General features: G+C 40.5%; 3 protein-coding genes across 6 annotated transcripts in view; 1 reads left to right on the top strand and 2 right to left on the bottom strand.

Annotated features, from left to right (window-relative positions):
• LOC106514633 (aquaporin-11) overlaps positions 1-2,382 on the bottom strand; it is a 7,245-nt gene extending 4,863 nt beyond the window's left edge. Inside the window, exon 1 of the mRNA XM_014004010.1 lies at positions 1,459-2,382. Coding sequence (XP_013859464.1) covers positions 1,459-2,050 — 592 coding nt within the window. The 5' untranslated portion in view covers positions 2,051-2,382. The remainder of the gene's footprint in view (positions 1-1,458) is intronic.
• LOC106514631 (glycerophosphodiester phosphodiesterase domain-containing protein 5) lies at positions 1,955-11,034 on the top strand. 3 transcript variants are annotated; one of them, XM_014004008.1, is made up of 16 exons: positions 1,955-2,041; positions 4,083-4,291; positions 4,408-4,511; positions 5,644-5,737; positions 5,954-6,013; positions 6,515-6,613; positions 6,685-6,778; positions 6,851-6,996; positions 7,716-7,798; positions 7,896-8,046; positions 8,340-8,561; positions 9,806-9,963; positions 10,035-10,182; positions 10,577-10,659; positions 10,742-10,824; positions 10,903-11,034. In XM_014004008.1, exons 2-16 carry the CDS (start codon positions 4,130-4,132, stop codon positions 10,971-10,973), a joined length of 1,758 nt encoding a protein of 585 aa, XP_013859462.1. In that variant the 5' UTR covers positions 1,955-2,041; positions 4,083-4,129; the 3' UTR covers positions 10,974-11,034. The 3 variants fall into 3 exon arrangements, with proteins under 3 accessions (XP_013859462.1, XP_013859463.1, XP_013859461.1); XM_014004009.1 differs by having other exon boundaries at positions 1,990-2,041; positions 4,072-4,291; XM_014004007.1 differs by lacking the exon at positions 1,955-2,041 and having other exon boundaries at positions 2,048-4,291.
• Positions 11,035-11,110: 76 nt separating this feature from the next.
• Positions 11,111-11,672, bottom strand: part of myo7ab (myosin VIIAb) — a 29,511-nt gene continuing 28,949 nt past the window's right edge. For both annotated transcript variants that reach the window (XM_014004003.1, XM_014004004.1), the window contains one exon: positions 11,111-11,541. In XM_014004003.1, coding sequence (XP_013859457.1) covers positions 11,446-11,541 — 96 coding nt within the window. In that variant the 3' untranslated portion in view covers positions 11,111-11,445. The remainder of the gene's footprint in view (positions 11,542-11,672) is intronic.

The following is an 11,672-nucleotide window of genomic DNA, read 5'->3' as shown; positions in this document are numbered from 1 at the left end:
GCTGTAGTTTCTGTGTTTGACCACAGGAGGGCGACATTCAATTTAAACAAAATCAGCTGTAGTTTCTGTGTTTGACCACAGGAGGGCCATGATAATTTTAAACATTCTTTTAATTTGCTTAAACAAAAAACAATCAGTCATACAGGTACAAATAAATAAAAGACAAAACTTGGCTTTAAAACAATATAGAACAAGTACATTTTAGTATGAGAAATTGAAAGAAATTGAGCATGTTAATTTTAAACTGAATCAGCTGTAGTTTCTGTGTTTGGCCACAGGAGGGCAATGTTAATTTTAAACTGAATCAGCTGTAGTTTCTGTGTTTGACCACAGGAGGGCGACATTCAATTTAAACAAAATCAGCTGTAGTTTCGGGTTTGACCACAGGAGGGCGATGTTAATTTTAAACTGAATCAGCTGTAGTTTCTGTGTTTGACCACAGGAGGGCCATGATAATTTTAAACATTCTTTTAATTTGCTTAAACAAAAAACAATCAGTCGTACAGGTACAAATAAAAAAAGACAAAACTTGGCTTTAAAACAATATAGAACAAGTACATTGTAGTATGAGAAATTGAAAGATATTGAGCATGTTAATTTTAAACTGAATCAGCTGTAGTTTCTGTGTTTGACCACAGGAGGGCGACATTAATTTTAAACTGAATCAGCTGTAGTTTCGGTGTTTGACCACAGGAGGGCGACATTCAACTTAAACAAAATCAGCTGTAGTTTCGGGTTTGACCACATGAGGGCGACATTAATTTTAAACTGAATCAGCTGTAGTTTCTGTGTTTGACCACAGGAGGTCGACATACAATTTAAACAAAATCAGCTGTAGTTTCGGTTTTGACCACAGGAGGGCGATGTTAATTTTAAACACTTTTAAATTACTTAAATAAAAAAACAAGTTTATTATTGTTAGCATATTTCACAAGTTTTAACCTTTTTATTCAGTTTGCTTCTTTTACTTACAAATTTGTCTTCATTAACATTTCGTTTAGTTACTTTTATCCAGTAAAATTTGCATGATATCCAACATTAGCATGCTTTGCTACTTTTAGCTACCACTCTATTATTTTTACTTTTTAAGCTATAGTTTTGGTAATTTTAGCAATAATTTTGCTATTTGTTTCCTCTCCAGTGTCTATTTTGGCACTCTTAAGTAGTTTATTATGCATGTTTTGCTAATTGTCTGTTTTGCTCTTTATCTACGAATTTACAAACTATTTAACTTTTCACCACAATTTTGTTAGATTTAGTATCTGTTTTGCTAATTTTTAAACATTTTGCTTTGTTTCTGAAAAGTTTAATTAGAGCTCTCCTATTACTTCCGGTTCCAGGTTCTTCTTCTACTGTTTTATTTGGTGGTTATAAAACAATGTGGAACATTTCCGCCACCTGCTGATGAGAAGGGTGAACTGCACCTGGAAAAGAGTTTGTTCTGGTGAATCAACACACCTGCGTAAACCACTGCGGTGATGACCAGCGCGAGGAAGTGCACCCTGAGCTTCTCCTCCACTTTGTGCGCGTGCATGACCGCAGCCTGGACCGAGAAAGCGCAGGCTAGCTCCACAGCCGCAGCCTCCAGAACCGTCCCGCCGAGAGGGTCAAAACATCGGTATCCGAACTTTTGGTGCCGGAGGTGGATGTCCGACAAACCCAGCGACCACACGGAGGCAGCGAAGTACCTGGCGGCGACAGCAGCACCGAACTGCAAAGCTATGAGGACGACCGCCGCTTTGACGGTTCTGGTCCCGCGGCAAACACCCTCCAGAACCGCGTTGGGGTTGCAGGTCGCTCCCCGGAAAGTCATCAGGTGGATAACGGTGATGATGTACGTCAGAGCCGAGCTCATCGACGGGTCCAGCCGGGCCGTTTCMCCCAGGAGTTTGAGTTCATGCGTGCAGCTGCAGAGCTGGAAGGTGGAGACGGTTTCCAGCAAGTAAATCCGATAAGCACGGCGGAGAGGAGCCGCTGCCGCCCGGCGAGTCGCCTCGCAGAGCAGCACCGCGGCCGCCAGCACCGACACGGAAACCCCCAGGTCAGTCATGTCCCGAAACGAACCGTTCCTGCTGATTAAAACAACTTCCAGCACTTTTCTGCGCCGCGGATTATTGTTTCAAAGTTCATCATCCACGTCGCTGCGTCAAGCTGCTCACCGCGTAACCGGAACTCGAGCGTCAGAGGCTTCAAAATAAAAGCGTAAATTAATGACCTAAAAGTTAAACTGGATCGGGGGCGTACGTTTTTATCCATTTTCAAACTATTATTATATTTTGTTTGTGCCATTAGTTATACAGTTTAATCACACATGAAACTTATAAAATCTATCATGCAGTCGCAACAAAATTTTATCAGCAGTGGTAAACAACATTTTCAAGCTGTTATGTTTACTTTTTAAATTCAACTAAACCCGCAGTTTATTTGCTTTTATATGTAACGAGATGGAAGACTTATTTCAAGCTCCAGAATGGGCTGGGAGATGGTTATTTTATTGTTGTTTTTATGCATCATCACATGCTGTACCCTGAGTTGTCTTTGAAACACGAAAGGTGAGTAGTGTGAATGTTTGAACTGATTTTATGCATAATTATACAAGTTATAAAAAAATCACATGCACACACAAAACAGGACTTTTTCCTGTTGATCCTCATTGTGAACTTTTATCCCTCGAGCTCTGAACACATTTTTACATTTATTGTTGTCTTTGATTTGTAGATCTTAGGCAAAGGATTTACTTGTAAAAAGGTTTTTGCCAGACTGACACACACATACTTATGTTCATAAGACTTTTTTTTGCCCCCAATCCCACCCCAAAGTCCCAATTTTCTAGGGGAGACTCATTCTGCCTCAATATTTCCAGAAATGACCGAGTTAAAGAACAAATCCAGCTTATTTATGAATCTCACTTGTCAAAACCACTAAACCTGAGGTGAATTTTTAATTAAGCTGTTCTGTAATATGTTTTTGTTTTTTTTATAATTACCTGCTGTCCTCCTGGACTCACCTGACTGTGTGTGTTTCTAGCACTATTGTTATAACGGGTTAGTTACATTACTTCCGTTTGGCTTTCAAAATAAAGCTTCGTTTCAACCCGCTTTTAATATTTGTACTGTTAGTCGTACAGCAGATGTTATAAATGACTGTTTGACTTTAGTTTCACACAAACTTATTAAAATCGCTGCATTTGGCGCAGTTTATTCTTCCTGTCGATGTTTGTTGATGCTTTTATATAACATTTAAGCTGCAGAAAGCTTCCCCCAAACAGAATTCTACTTATGTAAAAAGTTTGGTTATATAAAAGCAGGATTTATCATCTGCAGCTATCAAATGTTTTACTAGGACAAGTGGATTTTACTTCGTCTGTTAGCAAAATATCTTTCGAACCACCGGATGAATTTTAATGCAACTTGCAGAAAGTAATCCCTGAATGTGCATCAACAGCTGATTAACCTTTGGAGCCAAAAGAGCTAGAGATAAGCGCCACATTTTAACAAACTTAAATAAAACAAAAATTGCTACAATAAAGCAAATTTTACAGAAAATGAGCTACAATTTGGATTGGTAGTAGCTGAGACTGATCCCCAGCTTGAACCCTGCATTAAGTGATCGTGCAACATCTGTTTAAACTTCATGAATGGATTTTTGTGAAATTTTCAAAATGGCTGTTCTGATTGAAATGGCTACATTTTGTTTGATTTTAAAGATATTGAGCAAAGATTTGGTGTTAATCACAATAAAAAGGCTTTTATTTTTGAAAGTTACAAATACTCTGGATTATGAGATGACAGCTAAATAGTCTGGACGGTTCCATAAAACTCCTCATGGATCCTGCTTTCAGCGGGTTTTTATTCCCAGAAAGAGCCTCATTAAAATGTTTTTGTGACACACACACACACACACACACACACACACACACACACACGCAAAAGAATGTTCTGGAGTCAAGCCGACCCAAACGGTCCTCCCCTCCCAGAACCAGCAGCCGCTCGTACTTTTCTCTTCCTGAAACACAAACAGAACAGATCAGACGTTACATTTCATCGTTCAGCTGCTGTAAACTCAKCCCAGGTGTGTTTCAGGTGTGAGCAGGATGGTGGGTGTGTCAGGGCGTGTCTGAGGCTGAGTGATGGCGTCCACCTTCTCCCGGCTGCTGAGTGGATTTCGTAGCAGACTCCTACGATGCTCTGAACACCAGCGGTTCGTCTGGTTCCTGACAGCACTCTACGGCTGCCGGTGGCRCCGCTACGAGAGGAGCGACGTTCGGCCGGAGAGCTGCTGTTGCGGAAAGGTTTGGACAGCTGCAACCGTCTGGTTTCACCCACTGTTGCTTGTTTTCTGTGAAGGTTTAAAACTTTACAACACAGAAATGTTTGATTGTTTTATCATAGTTTTTATTTTGGGCAGTTCGAAGGCRCCTTCTTCACTCTGACCGTCGCAGCGTTCTGCCTCATGGTGGTGCTTCTCTACTTCTGGGGACAAACAGAAAACGACTACAATGACTTTGACTGGTGAGTTTCCTCACGTGTGGTCGGCTCTTAAATCAACAGAAACAGATTTTTCACATGAATAAAGAGGCGGGCAAACAAAACCTGCTGCTGGTTCAAAGTTCAAGACTTACATTCAGATTTCTTTTATTTTAGATTCCAGCTGCAGAGTTTTTAGCTACATTTTGGCTGCCATCTGCAGGATTTTTTAGCTACATTTTAGCTGCCATCTGCAGAGTTTTCAGCTACATTTTAGCTGCCATCTGCAGAGTTTTTAGCTGCCATCTGCAGAGTTTTTAGCTGCCATCTGCAGAGTTTTTAGCTGCCATCTGCAGAGTTTTCAGCTGCCATTTGCAGAGTTTTTAGCTACATTTTGGCTGCCACCTGCAGGTTTTTTAAGCTACATTTTAGCTGCCATCTGCAGAGTTTTCAGCTGCCATCTGCAGAGTTTTCAGCTACATTTTAGCTGCCATCTGCAGAGTTTTCAGCTGCATTTTAGCTGCCATCTGCCGAGTTTTTAGCGACATTTTAGCTGCCATCTGCAGAGTTTTTAGCTGCCATTTGCAGAGTTTTTAGCTACATTTTGGCTGCCACCTGCAGGGTTTTTAGCTACATTTTGTTTAGATACATTTTGGCTACCAGCTGCAGTTTTTTTTAGCTACATTTTGTCTGCCATCTGCAGGGTTTTTTAGCTACATTTTGGCTCCTGTTCCGCAGGTTTTATCTCAGTTTTTTTTAGCGCTCGGCATTCACTTGTTTTTTTGCAGAAATTAAATTTCTCAGGTTTTTATTCCAAGCTGAGCCGAAGTTTTTCTCAAACGCTGCAGCTGTAGAAGTTTGATAAAATGAAAGTTTCTTTTGGCAGCTGAATGATTACCAGCTGAACAGAAGTGACTCTTTTTTTTAAATTTTTTTTTTATCAGTTTGTGTTTCTGGCTGTAAAAGTCTGGACTTGAACTTGTTCAGGATTAATAATCTCAGATTTTATCAGAAATAATTTTTAAAGATTTTGATCATTTGTTTGGAAACAAACTCTCTGTTGGCTTCAGATAGGTTTGGGCTGTTTTACACCAGACTTTCTTCTTCTCTTAAAGATTTTTTTTCACTTTAAAGCAGGTAAAATGTGTTTTTATAACTGTCCTCTCTGGTTCTGAAGGTTTAACTTTGCGAACTTGGGTTTCTGGTTCCCCTGGTCTGTGGTGCTGCTGGTCCTCGTTGCAGGTTTCTTCAGCTACGTCTCTGTTCTCATGGTGAGAAACAAACATTGGATAAAATATTTCCTCTACAGAAGAGATTAAATTTAAAATAAGTTTAGGTGTTTCAGTTTTCCTGCAGGTTTGAAGCAGAATGAACTCGAGACAGAACTGATAAAATATGAAAGTTTTAGTCTCTTTATCTCTTGTTCTAATCTCGATTTAGACTTTACTCGGTTCACCTGATAGTTCTTATCTTGATTTTCTGTGCAGCTTCTGGCTGTTTGTTTGCTGTCAGAGGCCCAGAAGCTCCGTTTACACTGGAGTCACAAGGTAAAAGATTTAGTTAGCATTCACCAGTTTAATTTGGTTCCTGTCAGGATTAAAAACTCTTCAGATTAAAATGACAATGTTACAATAACTTTATTATTTTTCAAATAAAGACGCCCTAATAAATTCACCCAGAGGTCAGACTGTGCAGTGATCAGAGTCTACAATTAAAGGTGACCAGATGGTTAATAAAGATTTCAAACTGGAACACGTTTCAAAACAAAATTAAAAACACGGCAGCATGACTTGTTTGCAAAAGTTGAAAAAAAAAGATGGGGCAAAAAGAAAAGATGTTTACCCATAATGCACAGCGTCATGTTGGAGACTGTCAGCACGGTGGTGGAGAGTTGATGAACTCGTTTCAAAGTGTTCTGGTGTCAAAACWGGTGAAGAAAAACTTCAACATTGTCCTGCGTTCCGGGAAGACTGACCTTATTTTCTAACTCATTAATCAACATGATTGTTAATAACCCGAGGGTGAAGCTGATGTTTTCGTCTCTTCAGGTCGGGATCCTGGTGAGCCTGACGTTCGCCATCGCYACCACCACCGTCCTGACCGAACTGTGGGGAGACGAATGGATGACGGTGCTGCTGTCTCTCCAGGTGAGTCCGACGCCCAGCWGTCCACCGCTGTCTTCTCGGTTCTCATCTCAGATGTTTCACGACCCGACCAGGTGACGGCGCCGTACCTTCACGTGGGCGGAGTCTTACTGATGACGCCACTGGCCTGGCCCGTGGCTCTGCATGTCTTTCGCATGAAATGCAGAGGTGAGCTGTGGTTTGTGGGGTGCCTAGTTGATTGAGTGGATCTGCTCAGTGACCCGAGTCCTGGTCTTTCAGTGAGGAGGGGTCTGATCCTGGGGGTCTACYTGGCGGTCCTGTTGGTCCTCTACCTGGTGCCTCTCGGTTTGTATTCCCCCTGCATCAAAGAGAAGGGGACTCTGGGCCCAGCCCCGGCCATCATGGGTCACAGAGGAGCCCCCATGGTAAGCGGAGACACCGACTGTTTGACTAAACCCTGAGAAAAATGATCGTTTTTCAAAGTGACCTCCAGGACTGAGTGTGTTTTAGTCGTTTTCTGCTCTTCAGGTTCTACAGAAGCTCGTTAATAACATTTACTCAAATCAGGAGCGTCAGAGCCCCGTTTTTATGTTTGAATAAAACTTTCTTACAAAGTTTATTTTATTGATCAAAACAAGAAAATTTGAGATGTTTCTCTGCTTTGATACCTGGTTTGACTGAATGAGAGRCTTCTAAACATGCAGGTCCCTGTCCCTCGAGGTCCAGGATTTGGCTCTGCTGGCCTAGAGTTTGAAAACTAACCTTTCAGARTTTGCCCGTTTTAATCCAAGTCAAACAAAAATGATGTTTTTAAATCAAAAAAGTCCCCATGAAGCAGAAAAGCCTTTAGTTTGTGGTATTTAAATAAAAAGCAGCAGAATCTGACCTCCAGAGGCTCAAACTTTGAGACATTTTTTATAATTTCCTGTTGAAGAGCTCAAACGGGACAGATTCTGTTCCCACAGCTGCAGTTTTTTCTTCTGGGGAGAAATGTTTTTATATCAGTCTGTGATTTTAGACACTTGCTCTGCTTCAGCTCCCAGCTCTGCACTCATCATAAATATTTACACTGAAGAAACATTTCCTGCGTGTTTGGGTTTCCTGCTGCGTGAGAACAATCTGGTTCTGTTCTGTCGCTCCGCAGCTCGCTCCAGAAAACACCCTGATGTCGTTCGAGAAGGCCGTGGAGGCAGGAAGCGCCGGCCTGGAGACAGACGTCACCATAAGGTCAGTGTGAGTTCAGAAGTCTCGACGAGCTGCGGTGGTTTGTTTAAAAAAAAAAAAAATCAAACCGTGAGGTTTACGGTTTCTGTCACCGTCACAGTTTGGACGGCGTGCCCTTCCTGATGCACGATGACACTTTAAGACGCACCACCAACATCCACGAGGTTTTCCCCAACAGGACCAATACCCCGGCGGCCATGTTCACCTGGAGCGAACTGCAGAGGCTGAACGCCGGGTCCTGGTTCCTCTCAGTGAGTCAGAAAATCTTTAACCATCAGGTTTATTTATTAAGATGTTAAACGTTTGTTATAATGATGCCGATCTAATCAAGCTGTAAAAAGTAATAAAGTTTCTCAAACAGCTGAAACACTCAGGACCTTTAGCTCTTCAAATGTTTTTATTTAAGCAGCAGCTAAAGTTTTTTTTCTTCAGTTTGATTTAAATGGAAGAGAAATGAGGAAAGTTTCCATCAGGAGGAGGAACAGCAGCCGACTTGATGGAAACACGGATCACAGTAATGATCACTGATCCATTTCCCCTCCAGCAAGACCCCTTTGGGACGGTGAGGTCACTGCAGGAGGAGGAGCGGAGGCAGGCGGGGAACCAGTCRGTCTGCAGCCTGCAGGCCTACCTCCAGCTGGCAGCGTGGACCCAGAAACTGGTGATCTTTGACCTTTACCGGCCGCCCACAAGTCACCCGCACCRCTATGACTGGATCCAACGAACGCTGGAGGTCATCCACGAGTCACACATCCAGTCCTCACAGGTGAGAGTTCAGCGTTTTCTCTTCTGGACCTGCTGCTCCCACAAACCTTAGAGCCAAGGGGCCAAAATTCAAAACCTGCTCCAAGACGGGCTGATTTCTGTCTATTTATTGAAAAAAAAAAAAAAGTTTTCAAACAAAATTATTCTTATAGAAAGTAGCATTTAGAACAAGTAACTTTCTCTCAACACCTTTTAAATTTATTTTATCTTAAAGATACATTTAATCACAAATCAATTAAAAAAAGAAAACCCTCACTAAAAATCCAATTGACATTAAAATTTAAAGAAAATACAGAAAAATAATAAAATTAAAGTTGGTGGAATTATTATAAAAACCCCTACAATACTATTCACGTTTAAAGATGATTAAGTCGTAATTATTGGGAAAAAATACCATTTGTGGTGTTTAGTGGAAATAAGATACAAAGATATAAAATGTTTTGTTTTATTTTTTATATATATGGAGATTATTKAAGCTAGAGTTTGTTGAAGTGGTTTTGTTTTTTTAAATAAGAGGCAAGGCATGATTTACTTTTTAGATTTACTGTATTTACTCATTTATAATATGAGTATAATACAATCTTTTTTTTAAAAATTAAGCATAAAAAATGTAATCATCAATAACCCATGTATAAAAAAATAACCCATGTATAATACTACGCCCCCCCACTTTATGGATAATTTTTAGGGTTAAATTTCAAGTATTATACATGAATAAATACAGTAGTTTTTATGAATGAAATTGAATATTTAAAGTGTCACTTTTAGTGCTAGATTTGGCCCACGGGCCTTGAGTTTGACACGTACCTTAGACTGTGTTGAGGATGACCCTTAGCGTCTTTAATAATGACTCCATTTTCTTTTTTTGTTTCAAAGCTGCAGTGGTCATAGAATCTCGTCCACTGGTTCATGAGATATTTTGCTAACTTTCAGATGAAATCACATGATCAGCTGCCATAAATAAAAACGAGTTGATATTAAAAAAAGGGGTAGATGCAGTAATTTGTTCATACTGATGGAAAAAAAATGTGAGAAAATTTTCAAGTTTAGACTTTAAAACAAAACCAAAAACTTGCCGTTATTTTTATTTTTCAGAGGAAAATAACTTATTTTAATAAATTAAATCAAGATTTAAAAAGACGCCTCTCTGTAGTGGAGTTAATTTCTTTAAATCAGACTTAAAGCTGGGAGCTGTTGTTTGACTGTGTGGATTGTGAGTTATTTTTGTGTTTGTGTTGCGTTCAGGTGCTCTGGCTGCCATCACACCAGCGCTCTTGGGTCTATCGGACCGACCCGGAGCTGCAGCAGACTTCAGGAAGTCGTCGGTCTCCGGAGGAGCTGCGGCTCGACRACATCGTCAAACTCAACCTACCCTACAGCTCCATGTCTGCGGAGCTCGTCAGGTGTTTTATTTTGAAAATAGAAACTTAAAGTTTTGAGAAGCGGTTTCCTGAACATGACTTGATCCTCTCAGAGAGTACGCTGCAGCCAACGTCTCCACCAACCTGTACGTGGTCAGCCAGCCGTGGCTCTTCTCTCTGGCCTGGTGCTCCGGAGTCCACTCGGTCACCACAAACGCCCCCCAGCTGCTCCGGACCATCAGAGCCCCCCAGTTCCTTGTGGTGAGTCTGATTACAAACATGTTTCTCTCCTCAAAAATCTCAGGCATTTAACTCATTTAACCTTATTTTTCTCTTAGCAAACATAAGTTTGTACTCAGAGCTGTTCTAATCCTGACTTTGGAATTCTGTACAATTTTTAAAATTTATTGCCTGATGTGACGTATTTGTTCTAAAGTGTTAACTAACATTGAGGCTTTTATTGTGAAGGGACATGGTGTAAAAGAAACATTAAGATATTTCTGGTTGATTTTATGATGGAATGAATTAATTTAATTACAGCATGTGGGAGCTCAACAAAATGTTACAATTTACAGAAAACGTAAAATAAATGAGAGAAATCTGGTTTTGTYTCTGTCGCTGCTGTAAAATATACTTTTTTTTTGTTTCCCCTCAGAGTCCAAACGAGTACAACCAGATGTGGATTCTCACAGATTTCCTCTCCTCCGTCTTGATCTTCATCATCTTCTACTTTCACTGGTGAGTCTCAATGTTTGGGTTGTAAAACTGTTGGTTTATGTTTCCTCTGGCAGGTATCAACAGATGAGTATTTTAACTTCAGGTGGCGAGAGCGACAACTGACTTCCTGTTCAGTCGGTGTTCTAACGCAGGAGGAGAGCAACGCCTACGTTCAGTTCAAAACGGGTAAATTTACTGTGAATGTCGGAACACTTCATTCACGTTCTTCTGTGTTTTAATCCAGATTTTCTCTGGTCTCCTCAGAGATGGGGGACATCTGGTCCGTCTCCAGCCCTCAGACAACATCGGGTCCAGTCCCCATCAATGAGCCCTGACTGGTTTTTGGCAAAAACTGGATTAAATCCTCAAGTGACTTTAGAAGTGTAATATTTGAGTTTTAAACTCCTCCAAAACTCATGAACAGGAGTGAACCAGGTTTTATAAATGAAATGTAAACGCCGAAGAAGTCAAATGTTTTCTTTACAAAACATTTATTAAATCCTACATAAAGTTTACATCACAGGTAAAATAACTTTAACTAGGTGTGAATGAAGAAAATAAAACCTGATTGGTTCTAATTAAACTAAATCCAACCAAACYAAACTATGAAATCTGGTTGGTAAAAAAGTTCATAAAATGATTCTTATGTAAAGATATTAAACTATCAACTCTTCAGGTTTCAGCTGAGCTGAAATGCTTGTTTTATCTAAGATAAACTGATTAGTTTTGACATTTAAAGGCAGAAGGTGAGTTAAGACAGGACCCAGGATGTTTAGATGAATGAAATCGTGTGTTTTTACTCAGCGATCACTTGCTGTTGTTGCTTCGGGACGTCCTCTGCTTCGTCATCGTCGCCAGCATCTGGCTTATGTAGGAGGTCAGGAGGTCGTCCATCTTGTAGCCCTGAAAGAGGCGGTACATTCTTGTAAAGTTCAACTCTTTGTTCATGTCTGAAAGGTAAATTTAGGATCTTTTCAAAACACGGGAATTAAAATATGCTGATGAGGTGAGAATTTGTTGCCATCTTGGTAGGT

This window comes from Austrofundulus limnaeus, unplaced genomic scaffold (genome assembly GCF_001266775.1).
Source record: "Austrofundulus limnaeus strain Quisiro unplaced genomic scaffold, Austrofundulus_limnaeus-1.0 Scaffold21, whole genome shotgun sequence".
NCBI lineage: Eukaryota > Metazoa > Chordata > Actinopteri > Cyprinodontiformes > Rivulidae > Austrofundulus > Austrofundulus limnaeus.
This window is presented reverse-complemented; position numbering and strand designations above follow the sequence as displayed.